Genomic DNA, 23,327 nt, shown 5'->3' on the forward strand with positions numbered 1-23,327 from the left:
GAAGGATGATATGTTTGCTCCTTCCTTCTGTGTGGCTTTTTACCTGCAAAAATACAAAGTGGCTTGTGCAATTGCTATATTTTAAACAGTGGAATTGTTCTTGCACACATGGTAACAAGGCAAATCTGACTGAATACCAACTCTGACTTCTGCCCTTGGGATAAGCAGGTCTGGACTCTTTCCTCTATTATGAAATGAGTGCCCTGCTTTATAAGAAATGAAAGGCAGGGGATGATTTGATTAGCCACGATAAATGCCTGCTCCTAACACACCTACTGATAATGTATTCCTCCTAATCCCATCTAGCTTCCAACAGCGCCGCAGGTGTACCGCGCTCCTCTGGCCATGAAAATACCAAGCACATTCACCGCGCCCTGTGCAGCCCACACGGTCGACTGCACTTGCTAGCTGCGTGAAAATAAGAGCCCAAATGTAACAATCTATTCAAGACAGCTGCACAACTGTAACGACCATGGAAAATGAATAAAGGTCATCATGCATTTTAGAGGGAAAAGGGGTCAAGTGCTTTTCAAATGCTAGACCTCTGCCTGTATGAACTGAAAATACTGAACTCAAGTGTCATTTTGAATCGTTTCAGATGAGGAAAAATACAGTTACGAGACAACAGCAAGTTATACAATTGGAGGGCACATTTAGAAAGTGGGGTGAAGGTGCAAAACACACTGACTTGGAAGTCTCTTGAGCACCAAAAACTGGTTAAGCTTCTTAAAGGAGCTGTATGAAAGAATTTTGCTTTTAAAGTTGTGTCAGAGACATGAAGGGAGCAGTAGACTCAACAATGGCTTAAGCTCTTGAAAAGCAACCATTATCCCCATCACCAACACCACCAACACCACCACCGAGCACTCCCAGGAAGACACTATGTTGCGATAGAAAAAAGTAAAACAAGATTTAACATTTACGTTGCCGTTCACTGCTGGAGACGGCTCTTGCAAGTTAAAGAGATTAAGTTTGATGCTGATCATGCAACGTTTCTCTAGGCTGGCAAATAAATAGCTGTTAATGCTAACAACTGTGTATTTCCGTGTGTCTCACAATCAGGGTAGACGCCCCAACTCTCTTTTTTTATATCTGCCCCCATTTAATCTGAGCATGAAGTTGTGATGAACAGTTGCTACATATAGCACCTTTAAAGGTACCCTAACCCTAACCCCCAACTCATCAAATTCTGATTCTTTGAAATGGTTGTAGAACAGAGCTGTAATCAGGGTCAGCATTTGATAAGTTGGGAATGAGACTCAAAAATCAACTTTCTTACAGTTAGTCCTTGATGAATGACTCATAACAATATTCAATAGAATTGCTTACCTTCCTGCCATTGCATTGGACCAGCTTCTAATCATTTCTCAACGAGAGCCAATTATGCAACATGGCCAGTCATGTATTTTTTTAAAACACAACTGATTTGCACATTAAAGAACAACTAAACTAAACTAAATCATATTTTTGTTTGGATGCTGTGTAAAATAAAAAAAAAAGGAAATGTGATTGCCTTTTTTCCGTACAATTACACTACAAAGAATATATATTTAATGTGGATAGAGAAGATATGACTGACACTATTTTAATGTCAACTACATCAAGAACAACAAGGAGCGAACTTGTTGTTTGCCTTCCTGTTTTATTATATCATCATATTATATTTTTATACTATATTGATTTTTTGAACCACTGTGGTTTTCCCTGTACCGACTGCACCCAGAGGAGAAGCTCTGCTGTGCACAGGGTGTCTGCTGCTTATTACAATTAAATTTTTTACCTCATACACACAAATTATTTTTGAGAAAATAATTTGTATATTCATATGTGATGCCGGTGACATGTTTCAAACAAGCTGGGACAGAGGCAACAAAATACTGTGAAAGGTAAAAAGTGATAGTATCATAATGGTATAACAGGAGCATCCCTGAAAGGCTCAGTCGTTCTCAAGCAAGGAGGGTGCAGGGTTCACCACTTTGAGAAATACGTGATTGTATTTAATAGATCAACACATGGGCTCAGGAGCGCTTTGTAACACGTTAGTGGTAAACACAGTTGGTTTGCAAATTATTGCATTCTGTTTATTTGTTTCATTTACACAGCGTCCCAACGTTTTTGGATTAGGTTGGTGCTGTCATCTGCATAAAGTGTCTCAAAATGTTTCCGGTCTTTCAAAAAATAAAACATGAATGGGCCCAATAAATTACCTTGTGGTACACCACACTGTAGACGTCTCTGGAACGACACTATTTAAAAAACACCTACCACAAATACCTACTAAACCAGGTTAGGACAGTTAGCTTGCCAGGTTGGGCTCTACATCTGAACTGACAACACCAAATACAGTACAGGTATGTTTATTTTTGTTTTTTGTTTGTTAAATGCATACTTGATTTTACATTAAATCAGATCAGATGAATCCCAGATTAAGCGACTAGTTTACATCAGCAGTGTTAAGGGGTACACAAAATTATCAATTTAATAGTTAAAAAAAGAAATAGTACAGCATTTTGAGAAACATAGGATTATTAGCTTTCTCAGAACTACCTCACACAGACAACAACACCTCCAAATCTTACTAATTAAGACACTGTTTCTTGTTTGCCTAATCAGTATGCAAACTGAAAAACAACTGAGGCACTTCATTAATAATGCATAATGGAGCATTATTCCAAAATGTCAAGGTATTCCTTTAGCATTAGTTATGGAAGACAGCTGATTCATCACTGGCAGTTCATACAGCCATTCTGCAAGCTGTGAGCTTCTTGTTTATGTGTTCATGAGATCACATCTGGTATATCTGTTTTTTGATGCAATGGAAGGGAGCCAGTGTAGTCTTATAACATACGCATGCACACCACAATAAATAGTGATACATCCAAGACAAGGCATGTATCTAAAACACACCAACAAGTGACCTACCATTGGATGCGGTGAAGTCTATAGCCACTGTGAAGTTCAGTTGTGTTCTGTTGCAAAGAACGTGACAATCAAAGAGAGGAAAACAACAAAGAGCATAACACGTCTTAATATCTCCAACACACATACACACCAACACATTGTATGAGTTCGGTTGCTAATTAGTATGGTGGGACAATATTCCCTTCGCCATCTTGAAGGTCTAATTAGGTAAAGAAATGGAACCAGTAATTAAAAGTGAATGAACTGAATAAATTAGGTATTTGCAATGAGATCATTTACCAATGCAAATACGAACTCTGTGTGATGCTCACAAAAGCTTTTGGGAAAATCAACCTGGTATCTTCAGATAGCTCCAAACACACACACACACACACACACACACACACAAACACAAACACAAATAACCAAAGTAGCCGCTATTGGTGCTCACTGTGAGAGCAGGCCAATTATTATTCCACTCACCCTCCTCGGATGAAATCCACAAAGGTATACTCGGACTCCACTTTGAAGGACAGCAGAGTTACCTGGCAAACACGCACACACACACACAAACACACACCGTTACACATACAGAGTGATACACAGGAAAGGGACCGGGGCCAGGTAGACAGGAAAGAAAAAGACGAACAGGTGGCCAGACAGCAAATGGAGTCCATGAGAAAGAAACAGATGTAAGAGGTGCTGATACCTATTCAAATATGTTAGATAACATAAAATACCATTATAGACGAAAATGATATGGGAGAGGTGGGTGGACTTACAGTGCCAGAATTGATGTATTTCTTCTTTTTGCCTTTCTTCTTGGGATTTAAAACCTGCCGGCAATAGGGGAAAAAAGTATGTTAGTGGTGGAGAGGGTACTTGTAAAAAGCACTTCATACCCCCGAATGATGGTTAATAATGAAGATGAATAATTCATCAGATCCCTGGTAATACTGGAGGCTCATGAATTGAAACTGATATTAGGTTTAACTGTGTCTATATAGAGACGATAGAAGATAAAATTGGATTCTGAGAGATAAAGAGATTAAACCATCCATCCACCCACCCACCCACCCACCCATCGATCCATCCATCCATCTACTCATCCATCCATCCATCCATCCATACATCCAGGTAATAAAAACAGTTGGTAATATCCCATCAATTCTGACAGCATTGTAGCCAGTTAGTCGGCTGGGTGGCTGATGTTGTAATAATGTTCTAACAATGGCAATCAGGCTAACTAGCTTGTTGTAGGATGTATCCTGACAGATATAGATATATCCAAAATCAGCTTTATACTCTTTTAAAAATTGAAACAGGACCCCCCGCTGATCAGGTAGTTAGAAACCCCAGAGCATTCATTGTTCTCCCTCTCTCACTCAACGCCCTCAACTGCTTCAACTTCGGATCTTCAAGGGCTCCTCTCCACCTCCCCCCACAGGGCTGCCTGCCTTCAAGATCCCTTCTTCTGGGCCCAGCAAGCTGTGGAGAGCTGCAAGCTGCATTGGCAGCAGGCCCAAATAACTTCTCCTCACTGCAGCGACACAAGGTCCTGCCAACCTGAGGATCTGAGGAACTCCAAGCAGGTTAGAACCAAATTGCTATCCTCACAAAGGAAAGGAACAACCAGTTTCCTCCTCTGCTGACTTTCATCAAACCTTGCACAGCAAGAACAGCTTGTTCAACATTGGAGCCCAGACTTTCTCCTGAAACCACCAGCACCTTATCGTCAAAGACTGGTAACGTTGAACTGGGCTTAGAAAGCAAACCATAGCAAGGCTAAGTACAGGACTTTAAACTCTGGTTGATGTGATGTGTTCAATGTATGTGTTTGTTCAATGTTTTGGTGTTACTGTGACCTCAAGTCAAGTTATTGGTAGTTTGCTTTCCTAGACGGCTAATTGGACATTAGTCGAATTATGCTTCACACAGACTCAGGATCTCTGCATGCTACTAACCATCTTCTATAACCTGGCACCACGTCACACACACGCTCACAGGCACACACATTCCTTGAGGCTAGAGCATATCACACCCACGTGTGATATCATTGACCGCCATTGTTTCTTTGTTCTGCCAGGCACTCACACACACACACACACACACACACAAACACACACACAAACACACACACACACAAACACACACACACAAACACACACTTGTATATAGTACATGTTAGATTGTGTGTTTCCATCTTTGTGTTAAATAAAAGACCTTGAACCTTCTTACTGTCCATTTAATATTGTACAAGAGTGAATGTTGCCAACCTCTACACTGTCAAGAACTCCAAAATCCCCCAACAATTACTAGCTGTTATGGTAAATTTGGTTGTAGTTATTAAGTTAATCATTAACCAGAGTTATAAACAGTTCAGTACATTTTTATGAGACTTTTCCCTTCTTCAAGGTGATCTAATGCAAATTGGATCATATCATTTATCATAATTAATAATTGTCCCAAATAATAATTAATTATTATTGATAGCCAAATTTAACCTAAATCCCCCTTTTATTGTTGTTAAACACTCCTTAACTTGGCCTTGTGTAATGCGAGGCCCAACAAACATGGTACTCTCTGTCCTTGTCAATATATATATATATATATATATATATATATATATATATATATATATATATATCTATATATATATATATACATATATATTTATATATAGGGTGGTATCTTTGTCATCCTCATGCTCGGGTCCTCTACCAGAGGCCTGGGAGTTTGAGGGTTCTGGGCAGAATCTTGGCTGTTCCTAAGACTGCGCTCTTCTGGACTGAGGCTTCAGATGTTGTTCCTGGGATCTGTTGGAGCCACTCTCCCAGTTTGGGGGTTACTGCCCCAAGTGCCCCCACTACCACGGGGACCACGCTAGCCTTGACCTTCCACATCCGTTCCAGCTGCTCTTTCAACCCTTGGTACTTCTCAAGTTTCTCGTGTTCCTTCTTCCTGATGTTGGCGTCAGCTGGGATTGCCACTAGATTTCGATTACAGATGTTGGAACACTGGGCTAACAGCTGTTTCTTTGTTAGCCTTGATTGTGGGTTTCGAAGCATCCAATGGTCCCACATTCGCTGCATGTATCCCCTCTCTCTGGGATTGCTTGTATAGTAGCATTCCAGCAACTCTGTATTTTCTGCCCTCGTCCATCTGTGTTTCGTTCCAGTAGCCCATTTTTCATCAGTTTGCCCTGGTTCCCTAGCAACTGACGCAGACCTTGTTGACCCGGGCGACGTCTGAGCTGGTATGACTCTATCATTTATGTGTTCTCTCATCCCAGAGGTAGGCTGGTATATCATGAGGGGTCTTGCCTAAGGACCCTTACTGGATGATGTTTTTGTCCCGACCGGGATTCGAACCCCGGTCTCCCACATCGTAGTCACTGAGCATAACCCCTATATATATGTATATATATATACATATACATATATATATACATATATATATATGTATATATATATACATATATATATACACATTTCCCTTATGTACGTTGTTTGTTGAACAGGAAGAACAACCAAATTGCATAAAAATCACAAAAACTGAAGAACACACAAACCAGGACCTTTGATTTTTGCGAGTATATTTATCCATCTGTGTATCTCTTCGTGCCATTCATTCCTCTGAGGGCGAGGGGAAAGAACTGACAGATGTTTTCAGCCTTTTTTACTTCGAGTGTAGCCATTTTTATCACCCATTGTATCACCTGTATTTTATAACTTCACTCTACAAAAGGTTGTGTAAGCCAGGCTTACTGGAGGGCTTGAAGAGTTATCGTTTTGAGAGCCAGCCAGCTAAAGTGAAAATATCAAAATCACCTAAATTGGAGTTACAAGGTCTTCGTAAAAACAAAAGCGGTAAGAAACAACAAACCACCCCCATGTCATGTCTCACCTCATAGACATTGAACTGGTTCTGCCCCCGAGACAGCTCTCTGTAGCTGGTGGTGAACTCGCCAATGAAGTCATGGCTGCAGACAAACAACACCCACACACAAACACACACACACACACACACACACACATAGGCAAGCTTGAACACAAATGTTATAATCTGATATAAACAGTAATGTCTTTGTCTCTATCCACATCTCCTTCTCCGTCTTCGCGCCTGTCAATCTCCCACTTTCTGCCTGATCTCTCTCCTTGCTGCATAATTAGTTGTTTTGTAGCACACCAAAACAGAATGTACACACACATTTCATTTTCTTCTGGCATTTGAGCGACTTCAATGTGAATTACAAGGTTATAGTGAGCGGTTATCCGCAATGATTTTACCTTCCATCTCGATCCCAGTCATAGACATCTACCTTCACAGTCCTGGAACAGACACAGAGAAAATCTCCGTCTTAGGATCTGCTCTTACCAAGATCATTTCCTGTCAATGAAAGGAGAACCTAAAGTTCTGGCTAATAAAAAAACGTATTTTCAATCATTCTCACTGGGAATAGAGCAATTACACATTCACTGATTCAATAGTGGAATGCTGAAGTGGATTATTAGCTCAGCAGGTACAGGTCATTATGTGAACCCAAGGCCTGTCTGTGCTCAGAGTAGTTTCCAGCAAATGTACAGCATTAATTCCACAGAAAATGGGAAGGAAATGAATAAAGCTTTTAAGTTTGCATGCAGCGCTATGAATAAACATGTGAAGAGCCAGATATGCTCTATATGTTAATGTTGTTGGGCCATTGAAATGACTGAAAATGATAACACTGACATCAACATAGACAAATCTTGTTTTAATACATATACTGAGCTTGTAGAAAGGTGCAGAATAAAATTAATGAATTTCCTTAAAACCATTATTATGATTTAGATTTAATAGTTATATAATGTTAGTTGGTTTGTGTATCTCTGTGTAAAAATTGTTATAGTTGGTCCAAGCGTTCTCTAAGTTTGTACGCTGTGTGTCATCGGCATCGAGAGTCTTGGCAAACTACAAGAACCGTGGAAATGGCTGAGTTCTAGCCTAGCCTAGCATGCTTAACTGCCCTCCTGTTAGCTAGCCAGCTAGATAACAATGTTTCATGAGCACATACACATCAGCTAGCGTTAGTGACATTGGCGTCAAAAATGTTAGCTTTAGTGATATTAGCCTTAGCTAGCTACAACAGCAATGTTAGCTTCAACAAACTGGCAACCCTTTGAGGGTGCAGATTTTTCAAACTGCAGAAATGTTATAACACAAATTCAGTGGTAGGAGGTGATGGAATACCTCATTTAGTAGCTGAATGATTTCAATTAAACCTTTTAGTAATTAGCAAAGCTAGTTGGGATTTATCTAATTCTACAGGAAGACCTGTTCATCCTGAGGGATGTGAGTAATTGCTTTGAGAGGCATTGTGGGAGACTCTCCAAAGCTCTGCAGTAACTTGCTGAAAAACTAAACTGGGATGCATTTCGTGTCTCTTTGATTAATGTTACAAACAAATAAATAGATACATACTACTTACCACAAAAACACTTAAAATGGTTGAGAAGGTCTTAAATTAAATTGGATATTTAACCAATCTTTGCTAATGGGTAAGCGACAAGTGGCGGAGGAAATGTTGCATTACTGCTACAACTGGCATGACTCGTACCTACACCCAGACTGTTTATTCACTCTTGGATCTTACCAGCAACTCCCTGCTACAATTGCTGCCTATACTGTTCCTATCTTATCATATTAATATATAATCCTCACTCACATTTTTGTGTTCCTGTACATACAAACATTTCTATGCACTTCACTGCATGAAGTATACACTTTTGGTTAACTGTATTTAGTTATTTTAATATATTTTAATATAATATAATATAATTATTTAACTTCCAGTGGTTTTGTTGAGACAACTGGAAACTTAACGTAGTTTTTGCATATTTGCTAGAAACAGCCAATGCAATGTATCGATTATAGCTGCAAACTAGCTAACAGTGATCATACTGACAATTTGTGTGTGTGTATTTAGCCCATTTCTAAGCTAATGTTAGCTGCTGTTGCTCTCTATTAGCAGAGAAGAGAGAGAGGGTGAGGCACTGAGACGAGGTACTTGAGAGCGACCATAAACTCACGTCCTTTGGACTGTCACAGAAAATCAGAGCTGAGTCTTTCACAAAGAAATCCACAGTTCAGCAGCATTAAACAGCTTAAACAAATCATCGTCAGGCTTGTATGAGCAACGAAAGAGACAGGGAAGGTCTCATTTTTTCATGCAGAGTTACAATGTGCTCACATATGGCCAATAAGAAAGTGATTAATACATGTAAATTATTACAACTAGAGCCATTTTATAACCTGCTGGAGATAGGGGAAAAGTAAGTTTATGACATTTAGTTACACTGAACATACCATCCAGTTACCGTTCATGAAAATGTATGACAAAAATATGACAACGATAGCCTTATGTAAAACATGCAACCCTTCGGGGTGTATTATCACATGATTATTACTTTTATTAGGAAATAAGTACATAAGTAAGTTCAATATCCAGATAAACTTTTAAGGGGTGATAAGTAAAAAAAAACCTAAAACATATCACGAGGATAAGTAGAGGGTAATAGTTCCTATTTTTTGCTAAAGTGTGCACTTGTGTATGCGCACAGTATGCAGTGAGTACCTGGCAGCAAGTGGCTATCAGAGCCGCTCAGCACAGACCAACCTGACTTTGAATGCAGAATAGGGAGCTGTGTGGAAGCTGAGTCAGTCTCAATAACACCAGTGCTGGTCCCTGGGACACCACGACCGACTGCTGGCATTATTCTGACCGCCCCGCTAACAGGAGATGGCAGTCACATTAGGGTCTGTCAGTGCCTTCCATGTTTCGCGTCTTCATTTCATCGGAGAAAATGCTGCATGCTTATCAAGGACACAGGTATGTCATGTGGAAAGCAATGAAAACCAGGTGGCTCACTCACATCTATTCTGCTCACACGTGATTCTTCAGGATCCAAACAGTAATTACATACATCACAAAGACACTGTATCCGCTCTCCACATAACGGAGTCGTGCAAAATGTTTTCTGACCTGTCATAGTCACCGTTGCAGAGAGCTCTAACAGGGATGGTGAAGGGCTGCCACACCGGGTTCAGTGTGTTCTTGATCACCTCTGTCTTGTGGCAGATGGTGAACCTGCCAGCAGAATGACAGACGTGAGGCCACTGAAAGGCAGAGCACATTTTTACTGCTCACATTGTACCTGTGAAGATAATCCCACATCACTTATCTGCACCTTCCTCTGCATTGCTACAAAACGCTTTGCAGGTCGTTGTGTATTTTATTTAAGCTGCTGATCTGTTTCTATCTGGGGGACACGATAGAATTGCAGGTTGATTTTTATTGTTTAACATGTGGAATGAGGTAATCACGTTATACATTTGGATAAACCTGTTATCTGAATGTGTGGGTGCTGTTATATGAGTTAAGTTGCACAAAAAAGTTGAACAGGTGGAAACCAGATGATGTTTTTTCTTGTTCATATGTTGTCTTCACTGCCAGGACGTTCATGAAACACTTTCCTTTCCCTCACTCGGGGATGAGTGCTGCAATCTCATTTCAATCGAAGGGGGATTCCGGTATTTTTAAACCTGGGCCCTATACTGACATATTCTGGTGTGTAAATTATTCATACTTACCAAATGTTTCGGAATCGGTCCAGCAGATTGCCTCAGCTGGCAGCTGAGACATGGGTGCATTGGCTTCAACTTAATCCTTTGGAGCGGCTATGACTGTCAGAGTTACATCCACTGAAAGTGCTTGTTTTTGTCATTGTCAGGCTGAGGTTGTTCTTCTGAGTCTGACAACATTACAGGAAACAATTCCCTCAGAAAAAATCCTTTGTTATCAGAAACAAAAAATTTCATTCAAGGAGACGTCTCTCTGTGAAATCTCCTGAGGTGAGTTGTAGCAGTTGTTGCTTCATCTAGACCGTCAAAATCAGTTGAATAATTAGCCATGACTACAGTTTATTCTTGCTGGCAGTTCCTCTAGGTGAGCCCCTAACTCATTTCTCCAACTCCAGCTATTCCTGCAACAATGACGCTGCTACATGAGTGAGATCTGTGTTTCTGGTTACAAAAAGTACATATGGTTACGATAGTAGTCTATCGTCGAAGGACTCATTTCTTTAATGTCGTCAGAGAGCCTCAGCTTGTCAGTGGCAAGAGATAAGCACTTTCAGTTCACCAAAGTACTGCACAGATTGCAAAACTTTTGGTAAGTATGAATCACTTACACACCAACACATAAACATACACGGCCCCAGTTTAAAAGTATCCCTTCAAACCTTATGAATCAAAATTGTACATAAACTGTTCTTTAGGCATTTTGGCATGCAGTCTTCACGTATGAATTAAATTGTCAGACTGCCAAACTGTTTCAAAGGTAAGGATTCCATAAACCCTATTTTTCAAGGTTTAAGTTTTTAAGATGTTTTTATGCATATTACAGTATGTGGGCAGATAGGGGACTTTATTCAAAATGACGATGGAAACTTAAACATTATTATGTGTTCCGTCAATGGCATTACAATTTCCCACATTAAAAATGAAATTGCAATAATCCAATTTGCATTTTTCATTTCCACAAATTCATGTGGGGGTTCCATGGTCATATTAAAATAAAAACAGAAATGCTATTTGACATGTAATTTTCAACAACTTCAACTCCTTGTGCATAGGTGTATTTCTTTATTATATTCTATATTATATCTGGAGGTTGATAGAAATTCTTCCATTACTTTCTGTTGCCATTGATAACCTTCATAGGTCTAAGTATACATCTAAATGCCCAAATAGAACGTAGTGTTTATAAAATAATAATTCAAACTCATAACTAATTAATCAAATAAGCATTTTGTTTCAAATGGTCCAAAACCGAGTTGATACAAAGGAGAAGCAGAAATAAGTACTGGAAATAGGAACGGGAGGTTTTGATAAGAAGGAACCATGAGTTAGGATCCCATTCAGCCATATTGCATTACATTATCCTGTTTAAAACTGGAGGTTGAGCATACAAAGGGAGGAGGCTCAGGGTGGAAATTAAGTCAGTTTCAGCTGTTTACTGAAAAAACTGTGAAACCTCTCGGGGCCATTTCCCGTGCATTCTTCACTGTCAGGTGAAATATCACCTGCAGAACATCGAATCAGTTCTCAACTGAATAATTCATTCAAATTTGTTTACATCCCTTCCAGCAGTCCACATATTGGGTTTTTCTCCTGGGCATGACAGTGGGTGGCAGAAGGTTAAAGACATACAGTGGGTGAACGAGTCCGCCTTGCATGCGCCAACTCACGTTCCGTCCTCATTACTCCGATAGAAAACCAAGAAGGGGTCCGACTTGCCAAAAAAGTCTTTCTTGTCCAGCTTGTTGGCACACAACTGCATGGTAGCAATATCCTGAGAGAGAGGACAAGCAGTTTTAGTTGAACGTCGATATATTCGTTCAGATGTAATTTCATTTCTAGGGCAGCAAATTGTTATCTTCAGGAACTAATTTCTCGTCGATGAAGGCACAGGCTTGTTTGGGAATAACAATCTTACAACTGCGAGTCCCTCAGTGTTAAAACTCATGCATAATGGCAATGCAAATGTGGATCAGAATCCCAAACATCGGCAGTCGGAATGGCTTCATAACGGATGCACACACCGATTACAGTGATTGCAATCTAGCATTCCATTTAAAATTACATACTTCATAATTGGGAGAAACTGATTTTTATTATGGGGCTGTCGGTAATGTAGTCAGAGAGGCAGAGGGAATGGCTTCATACATATGAATGAACGGTGACAGCAGTAAATAAGAAGCAGTGTAATTTCTGCCTGTATGTTGAGATGCCTGGGAGAAGAGGGGATGGATGGGTGGATGGATGAATGGATGGATGGGTGGATGGATGAATGGATGGATGGATGGATGGATGGATGGATGGATGGACGGAAGGACGGATGGATGATGGATGGATGGATGGACGGATGGACGGATGGATGAACTGGTGGATGGACAGAAAGGTGGATAGATGGATGGAATGGTGATATCATCTATCTATCTGAGTAGAAAATAACAGTTCCTCATTAACTGCTGTCACCATTCATTCATATGTATGAAGCCATTGTCTCTGCCTCTCAGACTATTTTACAGACAGTCAAAGATAGATAGATAGATAGATAGATAGATAGATAGATAGATAGATCTTAATGAGGCCTTTTAGTCATTGCCTCCAGTCGGAAGGCATCATGGGAAGCCTAAGCTTGTTATTGACAGATAGGGGTTGTCAGTCCAGTCCACACACACTTACACACACATACACACACACACACACACACGCGCACACACACACACCCACACACACACTTATCAAAATGAAGAGCATTTGGTACTTGTCAGGAGCAAAACCTCCCAGAGAAACGATGGTAAACACAACCAAGATAAGCCTGTTCACATAATGGTCTCTGGAGCAGACACACACACACACACACACACATGCACACATGCACACATGCACACATACATGCTGGCCCAAGGAAATGCTGTCAGTATCTGACTGCCTGGTTAGTATTAATATATTACTGTGGCAGGGGAATGGCAGAATTGGAAGAGAAAAATCACTTAGTTCATAGCAGGACACCATCTTGACAGTTCATTTTAAACATATTCAGACAGCTGTGGGGAGTTCCGGGTAACACAGCATCAGTTGTTAATTCACACTGAGCAGTGAAAAAATAAACTTGTCATTTAAAGATTAAACTTGTTAAATTTTATGATCTATTTTTTGTCCCATTATTTCATGTTGTGTGTGTCCGTGTATGCCTGCGTGTAGGTGTGATTGTGTATGCGGGGGAGAGGATTGCAAGTGATCACAGAAACAGCATCAGGGCAAACAAAAGATGCAGACAATATGAAAATATTCCGGCAACACTGACCCTGCAGTTACTGAGCTCCTCTGCAGTGAAGATAATGACTCCACACTTCTTTCCTGGGATCCCACTGAGAGCGAAAGGCGAGAGAGTGAGAAACAGAGACAACGACAGAGAAGGAGGGTAATTGCAGCATGACATAAATAATACAATTCCCAAGCAGATGTCATTTACAGTTATTGTGACAGGTGATGGATCATATTTGCAGGAAAAAGCTCACATTCGCAGTCCTGCATTTACTTTCAAGTAACATTTCCAAAAAATGGGTGCTTTTTCCGACACAGTTATATCCATTTTATTCTAATCATTTATTCACTTTCCTTTTTCAAGTGTTCACATTTGACAAAAAAAAAGAGGAAAGGCAAAAACAAACAATTTATGACGTGGTGGACATATCTTTTTGAGTATCACAACCCCCACGAAATGACTTGTAACCATTCAGTCCAATAACATTTGGAAAGTCTAGAAGCGCCCCGCGATTCAATAATTTTCTCCTCCTTCAAGTTAGGCGTGCACTAAAGAGCAAGTTAGCCAGCTCGGTTTGCGGAAGTCTCTTGAGCATGTGTCTCGGCCGGGGCATGGCTGGAAGTTGAGCGTTTTTGGCTAAATGAATGCACTGCTGACAGGCTGTGTCTGCTAGCCCAAGGCAGTGATGAGTTAGCTCAGTTAGCCGTGTAGCTCGTTGACTCTGTTGAGAGCATTGTCAGGAAGTATTGGTGTTTACACCTCTATCACAGTAGCTTTGGACCACCAGTAGGAGGTTGTCAGGTTAGGGGCCAGCACAGACACCTGAAGTTCAGCAGCCTCTAGAGACATCATGACAGAGGTGAAGAGACCAACGAGGACATTGATGGAGGAAGGTAAGTAGAGAAAAACAATGACAGAGCAAAAATCAAGCACTTCCTTGTCCTTGTTGGTGACAGCTTTGCTAAATAAAAGACTGCAGATAGATATCATGCTGGACCTGTTGCTATTGACTGGTAAGTAACATTAGCTATCTTCTAAGTATGTCTTGTGTGGCTGCTCATGCTTGATTTTCAGCTGTGGTAGCAAAGTTTTGACCCGCTACTTTTTGACCACACACCAAGTCAGCTCATTTGAACAGAGGTTTTGCCAGTAGCATGTTAAAGCCACTGAATTACAGGTGGCTCCTAATGTTAGCTAGTGCTTAGGTGACAATTGCTAGAGAGCCACAGTAACTTTTACAGAACAAAATGTCATTTAGTTGTCCTTTCCAAAGTAGATGTCAGATTTTCACTCAGATGCTAACTGCTAACTGGTTGTTTGGCCTCTGCTCTGTCTTTCCTGGCAGGTTTTTTGATGCTCTACAGCCACCTACAGTGAATCAGTGGGAAAAGATATTTTCTCTGAACCCTTTTTTGACATTTCACAGCAGAAAAAGGACAGGTGTAAATAATTAAGACAATGAATGGCTGAAATGCATTTAGCTGCTCCCGAGTCTTGGTATCACTAATTAGCGCGAGTTCTGAATCCAAATTTTGCACAATTTGGAATGAAATTTGAGGAAAATCTGGAAAAAAATAAATAAATCTACTATTATTATTTGAATATTAGGAGTTTGTTACATTAGATGAACAGTTGGCTGTGGCTCTAATTTTCCATTGCTGAAGAAAAGGGTGTGATGATGACATTATTAAAAGAGCTCCAAACAACAAACAAGCGAAAATCATGTGGAAATGACATTCATGTTTGTTTTGTGTATTCATTTTTAAAACTTAAAGAAACTGCTTTAAATATAACTAGACCTCATTCATTTTGGTAAACAGTTATTTCATATTTTTCAATCAACTGAACGAATGACTCACACACAAAAACAGAAATTCGCCCAGGTGTATGCCTTGTAGTATTCGTCCCTTTCTTCACACCCTCAGTCTTTCCTTTCCCACAAGGTCAGAGCTTGTAAACGTTCTTTTCTTTCCCTTTGTCTCCCATTTAAACTCAGATTAAATTTCTCATTATGAGAGTAACTGACTGCAGTGAAGGAACAATTACTGAACCGTCACAAAAGAGCGAAAAACTGAACAAAAACAAAGTAGAAGAGGAATGTCTATAGAGTAGACTCGGAGAACAGAACAGGAGGGACAGATTGGGAGTGAAGGAAGAAAAATGAGAAGTAAATGTGTGACAGGCGGGCCAAAAAAGGGCCAAGCTTGGCTGCCGCTTCATTATGCTTTCCTGAATTACAATTACTATAAGAAGAAATGACGTGAGGATGAAAGAATCGTGTCGAAAGAAAGAGAATGTTATGTAAGAGTAGGAGAGACAGGGTTATACCTAATTGATGTTGGCATGTAGCCAACAGTCTGTCACATTTTAATTAAACTTTCTCTTAGTCACAATGATATCAATATATTAAAATATATATATAAATATCATCCTGGCTTCAAACTTCAAACAGTTTTCTTATATTCAACACAATTTGTATGCAAGGGAAGGATTGCCCCAGGACTTGTGACTCAGACTGGGCAACCAAACACACCTGGAGATACACCAGCATGCATACAAATCATGTCACACCTGAGGAGAATTAAGTTGTAAACTGTGATTGATTAAGTTAAATAATTTGAGAAAGAAACCCTTCAGTGTTGCATGATGATTACAATAACATATATACATATATGTTTTGTGAATTAATCCATTTGTTTTCAAGGTAATTGTATTAGATGTCTGCGGAGACAGCAACATCTGAGAATGAAGTAAGGAAACGATGATTGTGATTTTGGGCTATATAATAGCTATATAATGTTTTTGATCATTCCCCACACTCAACCAAGTAGTTTTATTGTCTAAACCAAACTGCAAGCAGACGACAAGTGTTTTGCAAACAGAGAAATACTTTTTTGGGGGGTGTCACTGGCAATCGACCAATTCAGTCGTTTAGGTATGAAGACATCTCAACAACATTTTATTTAATTACTTATTTCCTACCTTCACTGAACCCTCCTGTAAGGTCTGAACTAATCACACAGACTAGCTGTTATTACTTTGTTTTTTCTAAAAACACTGCAGGATAACTGAAGAACCGGACTCTCTGGGGAGTCAGAGGCAAAGCAACTCAATCAAAGACACATGCACACCCACTGTGCGTCTAGCTAATTTACAGCAAGGTATTCTGGCTGATTGGGCGAATAAACCTTTGGTCAAAAAACACAAATGAATAGGCTTTATTTGCGTGAGTCTGGTGATTAGACTGACGCGAGTAACGCAGTGCAGTATTTTCTTCTCTTTCTGTATAAACAAAGCTAGCTTGCTAGTATTAGCTAGTTAGCCTTTCAGCTTGATGGTCATGTTTCAGTAACCAGGCTTCATTCACCATGCCCACCCACTGTCCCACTCTTGGCTCTATGTTCAGGTTGGGGCCAAAAGCACCTATGGGTTCACTTCTCCCTGCTCCCTACCTAGGGAGTCAGATACCGCGGACTAGTGAGCTCATCTGTCAAATAAAAAATCACTTGTGACACCACTCGGGTCATTTTTCTTTCATCGCCATAGCAATGCATGATGGTATATAATGCTTGGTTAGTGACCAAGTGATCAGTGGCACAGTACTTTTTACAATGCATTGTGCGATAGTCAACTATATAGGGTATAATAGTTCCCACTCAACATTTGAATGGCACAATGAAACGGCAAACTATGCATGTTTGCTTTCTATCCAGTGGGTTCAATGTGCATCAGTAAACTTAAGTCTAAGAAGGAAGAAAAACTACATCCGACTGTGCTTTTGAAAAGTATATAGAGAGACATCCATTGTCTGCACAGATGACAGCTAAGTCAAATTGTAAGGCACAGCTACAATGTGTCTGGACCTTGATATCCACACTCCCTTCTCTAATCCTCATCCTTCTTATACACACACGTGCACACACCAAAAACACAGTTATTAGTAATAAAATGGTGCAGAAGATGCCATTCCGCTGTTCATTTGTGATTCAGTTCAGCTTGATTTAAATAACGTCGTGAGCCCGAAACTTAGATTGCCTTCTGCAATTTTCATTACAAATAATTATTCTCTTTAGAGCTGCCTTTTCGGTGCCTTTTTGGGAGTAATCGTGGCGCAGCGGTGTCCAAATCCAACTTTTTGGAAACAAAGGGGCCTGAGGCGAAGCCAGGGAGACAGAGCTGCTGTTCACTAACTATATCAGCTCTGTCCCAGTTCAGTGTGACGATAAAGCAGGCTGCAGAATAACAGCCCCATCAAAGGACCACTGACACAGACGTATTGAGCACTGATACAAAGGACAGAGAAGAAAGAGCAAGACAACTGGCAGAGGGTGAGAAAGAAGTGACCATGTAGGGAAAATTGATCTGAGGACAAACAGGAAAGAGGGACAAGAAAAGATGAAAATAAAGCCAAAGGTGATCAGTGTCCATCAGCAAACATTCTTCCATGACGTAGTATTGAAGTCGATGGATTCTCTCGCTCATGCTGTCGGCCAGCTGTGGCAAGCAGCTACAGCAAGAGAATTATTTATGAGTTGATCTACACAGCGTGTCCAACTGCACAGCCTCAAGCCTGCCTATCGGAAACAAGAACTGCCTGGGCTCTGGAGTGTCTGTCCGAGCCTTGACTACTCACTGAATTCAGAATAATAATGACACGCTGTTCCTGTGCTGCACATGACCGCAGAGACTTGTTAGAGCGCCGTTTTTTTTAAAGATGTGTTTATATCGCTGTAAGCTTAAAATTGTATAATGCGATGCGAAGAAAAAAAAGTTTATGTGTATTGGAACTGGAATTTCAAAAACTCTTTCACAGTACCATCGCAAGATACCATGAAAGTGAGGCAGCTGTGAGCTATTTCATCAGCTGTAAACAGCTCACGGGAGATGGAGCAGGCCTGGCTGCCATCTGCTATTAATGAAGCGACATGAAGTACAGTCTCTTGACAGAACGCTGGTTAACCTTGGGGTCATAGCTGTCATTTGAAAAGTTCACAGAGCGCCATGCAGAAGCGTATTGGCCTGTTTGTTCACTTTTTTTTTTTTTTCCTTTTTCCACCCAATAATTTCTCTGGCTGGTCGGCTCAGGAATGATCTAACAGCTCGGTGTGCAAAGTTTTCAGTCTGACCAAACAATGCAGAATATGATTCACTGATTAGCTCGCCGCGGTAGGACACTGTTTTCCCAGCTTGTTTGCGGACGCAGGTGTCGCAGCATTAACAATCTCCTGACCAAGTTAGAGAACAGCTTCTTGCTCTGCGCAGAGAGTTCACCGAAAACATCTCGTTAAACCTGTACTCTGCAATGACACTGCACTTTTCAAAGATCAGTGTCCTTCCTCATTGTTATATACTAATTGCTGACTTGTTGACTGTTTGTTTGTGTCGGACACACCTGTATTAGTTTTGAGGTATTGGTTGTAGTGTATGCATAATCTGTTTTGAGACATATTGTATGTTGATCACACATGTATTTCTGTTGAAAAGTCAGCCTCATCACCCAAATCAACACGACTGAGCATTAGTGCTTTATTTTAGAGGTGACATGTTCATTTTCAGGTTCATAATTTTATTTTGGGTTACTACTAGAATAAAAAAAACATCAGTTTTCTCATACTGTCCACTTCTACAGCTCTGTATTGCCCCTCTATCTGAAACACTCTGTTTAAACTCCTGTCTCTTTAAGGCTCCCCTTCAGAATACCTAGTTTGCTCTGATTGGTCAGCTCACACATGCCTGACCCAGCACCACTAACAACAGAGCAACCATGCTAAATTGGTTCTTACATGCCAAACTATAAATTATGCAAATGTGTGACATAGTGACATGGTATGATGTCACAAAGTCACAGAATTTAGGGCGGGACTACTGAAGAGGTGTTACAGGAGCAGTGTTTACTGTGGGAGAGAGGAACTTCTGTTGGTGAGGGCTTTTTTTGTTTGAACTTTTAAGATCTTTTACATGCACAACAACATCTATACAGTAAAAGACTGTAACAAAAAAACATAGTAGGCCTCTTTTGACATCATGATAGCTGTTAAAACAATTAGTTTATTAGGTTATATTTCTATCCATCTCCTCATATCTCTGCATATATGTATATACAGTAAATATAAAGAGTCCAGGCAGCAAAAGAAAAAAAAAGTAAGTTTCTCACACAACCAAAGTCGCCATCGCAAAGGCTTTTAGAACAACTTCATATCAGGGAAAACACTACCTCAGAGCAGAAACGCATAGTAGACTTTGGCCCAGACGAGTTGCAAAAATGGATGGATGGTTGAATTCACTGCTACAACCAGTCCTACTAATGAAGCAATAGCACAGTATCAACCAGGAAGGTCAGCTCACCTCGGAGCTCTTATTTCTCTTTTAAATCAGTTTATATCCTCCCCGTGTTTCTCATCTACCCACTAAACATTTTATTCAGTCGGTGTAATTGCCTCTGTCTCTGTAATTATTCCCACAGCAGTTAACCTGTCATTGTGTTGCCCTGTTTCCTTCCAAGGCCACTCTTAATCCATTTATGAACTCCCTGTCAGAAAGTACAAACGCTTCATCCTCATTATAGTATTGTTGTCTTTATACTGGAATGCTCCCCCTCGACCACACCATCTTGAGACCGAAATCTAAATGGTTCCCTTATGGTATCTCCTTGTAGACAAACATGTTTTCATTAAGTGTTGCTCACTAAAGTTTTCCTATCAAACAGAAATGTTCTTTTTAAATATTTCAAATCTTGCATTGTTTACATCTATCATTATTAATGAATGTATCATTTTGAAACAGCATCCAGCATTCAGATTGTGATTGTGGCCCTGGGATTGGTCGGTGGGATTGGTTGAGATTGAGTAGTTGTGCTTTTTTTTTTTTTTTTCTCATGCATTTAAAAACAATTAGGACTTTATTTAAGAAAAAGGCAAAAATGAATGATGAATGAATGAATTTGAAGCGTTGCATGAAAAATATAAGTGGTCATGAAATCACCAGACCATTTTAAATGGGACTTGGATTACACAGGAAAAGGTTTGGTAAACCTTGGTCAACTGATCTCTACAGGGAACTCTTTCGATTGTAAAACTGAAATCAGTGTTGGTGACATTAGACAAGAAACCATGTGATGGACTGTGTGGGTTTGCTGGCATTTCTCTGTGTGCACAGCTGGCGTGCGCACACACACACACACACACACACACACACACACACACACACACACACACACACACACTCTCAAAAACACAGTAGACATGTAGGTATTCACAACAAAGGACACTGTGGGGAGTTCCGACCTAACAGCTTATACCGGGTGATGCATAATGGGTTGGCTCTATATTAAATGTTGCGAGGTTAGTTTATACAAGTCTGTTTATAGTGTCAGCTCCAGCCGCTTTAACGTTGAAGGGATAACATTTTTAACGAGTGAAACAATAGACAGTGTCTCTTGAAGTCTTGCCAAAACAGATGGAGGACTAAGGGATCTGTGCAGGTGCCAAGAATCACCACCATCACAGATGATAACCTCATAAAGACCTGGACATGAAAAATGCAAGAGAGACAAAGAGAGCTATTCTATTCTGAGTGTGAGTATGATACTGACAAGGTGCACAAATGTGGAATTCATTTTCTGCTCAAGTATTATATGTTTCATTTTTACAAAAGACAAGGCTTCATGGATTAAGGGAGTATGGTTTGCTTTAACTGCTTAGTGTCTCTTGAAAACTTGCACAAGAGGACTAGTCTAAGGAACAACATACAATGAATCCATTGGCTTTGTGTTTACCACCACAGAAGTTGTCATTCACTAGGTTGTCCTCTCATGCTCCTCTCGTTTCTGGGGTTCCCCAGGGGTCTTTTTAGTGTCCCCTCTTGTTTTGTATTGGCATGCTACCCCAGGAGGCAATCATGTGTAGACATTATCTCTATTGTCATTGTTGCAGGGTTGACACATAATTGTATGTCCCGTTCAAACGTGGTTTGGGAGTTAAGAATTGGCTGTAGTAAGATTTCCTGCTATTGAATCACTCCATATCGGGAATCATTTTAATTACTCGTTCTGGCCCTTAAGCAATGGCAGCATTTATAATCCCTCCTCTAGACTGGGGGCTGTTTCTAATGAGGCCTGCAACCTAGGTGTTATTTTTGACTCAGAGATGGCTTTTGATGCTGGGGTGCAGTCCTGGTTTGTCTGACTGAGACATTTAACCAAGATCAGGTCAATCCTTTCCTCTACAGATCTACAAAAGGTCATCCATGCTTTTATCTCCTCCAGACTTGACTTTTACAGTAGCGAAACATCTAAAGGCTACAACCTGCAGCCAGGCTTTTAACACATAATAAGACAAGGCACATCACACCAATCCTTGCACAGAAATATTATCCACTAGTACCCACAAACCTCCCCCAAATAATAACATTCCAGGAGATATCCCACCATGAAAAACAACAGTTTGGACACACTAACAATGCCCCCTAAGCACATAAATCCAAACATATCAATAACTACATCTGCTCCCCCGATATTTATCATGCATCCCCACATGAAACATGTTTTAAAGAAGACTGACAAGCTCTCTATGGGAAAGCTGTCATCACTCACTCCTAATCATCCCATCTGAAAACTTGTATTCCTGCCTCAGATACTTTGTTGTTTTAACAAGTGGTGTCGCTAACAGATTAGAGTTGTTGTCTGCATCCATGACTGTTACAGAACAACAATGTCACATTATTTGCCAAGATGCTCAAAGCTGGCAAGCATGAAACTAGCTCCAGGCTAATTTCCGCCTGCTCAAACAGAGCCAATTGCAAACATATCTTTGGTTTGCAAGACAAAGTAACAACTGATTGTTGCCAGTTGGAAGATAAACCATTGTAAATCACTCTGCTGATATGCCAAGGCTGATTTCTTCAAATAAGAAGAACAAAGATTAATTTCCTATTGTATAGATAGTTCTCACAGATTTACAGACATCTCTGGTGAAGGTATTTGCTGATACCAAGCTCAAACATTCTATGGAAGTCTAGCAATTCAACACGGCCAAGGTTAATATACTTTTTTAATCAGATGCTGTATGCAACAGGGGCAAAAATTAAATGTCACATATTTGATTTGGGGCTTGATGAGGTTTAACATTCCCCACAGAAGAGGAGCAGCAGCAGCAGAAGTGTTTTGTCTTCGTGCCTGTCATAGCAGAGCAGGCCAGATGAGACCTGAACCGCCACACCAGATGGCAGGTGACTGTTCTGTAGGACACGGACCGCAGGGGACAGACAATGACGACAATAATGTGTATTTGTGAGGGAGAGAGAGGTAAATAGTAAGAAAAGTAGAGAATTGTCATAGTTTTTATTGTAAGATTGGAATTCTAATTCAGAAAGTAAACTTTAAGCTACTCTGAAGTCAAAACATAATATCACGAACTGTCAAATGTCCCCTATTTTCTGGGTGTCTGGAAAACCTAATGTCAACTGTAAATGATTAAATCATCTAAATGTACTATGGATTGGTAATTTCTGTCATTCTTGAGCTGTAAAGGTCAGTACAATTATCGAAGGTAGACTC

The 23,327-nt window shown here is 40.2% G+C and overlaps 1 protein-coding gene across 1 annotated transcript in view; it reads right to left on the bottom strand.

Annotated features, from left to right (window-relative positions):
- The window catches only part of LOC115585245 (copine-9-like), a 97,974-nt gene that overhangs the window by 22,789 nt on the left and 51,858 nt on the right, over positions 1 to 23,327 (bottom strand). The window contains exons 8-15 of the mRNA XM_030423482.1: positions 13,814 to 13,877; positions 12,189 to 12,292; positions 9,923 to 10,027; positions 7,191 to 7,232; positions 6,808 to 6,883; positions 3,684 to 3,737; positions 3,385 to 3,446; positions 2,923 to 2,969 (exon numbers count right to left, since the gene is read on the bottom strand). Coding sequence (XP_030279342.1) covers positions 2,923 to 2,969; positions 3,385 to 3,446; positions 3,684 to 3,737; positions 6,808 to 6,883; positions 7,191 to 7,232; positions 9,923 to 10,027; positions 12,189 to 12,292; positions 13,814 to 13,877 — 554 coding nt within the window. The remainder of the gene's footprint in view (positions 1 to 2,922; positions 2,970 to 3,384; positions 3,447 to 3,683; positions 3,738 to 6,807; positions 6,884 to 7,190; positions 7,233 to 9,922; positions 10,028 to 12,188; positions 12,293 to 13,813; positions 13,878 to 23,327) is intronic.

The sequence above is a fragment of the Sparus aurata genome, chromosome 7 (genome assembly GCF_900880675.1).
Source record: "Sparus aurata chromosome 7, fSpaAur1.1, whole genome shotgun sequence".
Taxonomy (NCBI): domain Eukaryota; kingdom Metazoa; phylum Chordata; class Actinopteri; order Spariformes; family Sparidae; genus Sparus; species Sparus aurata.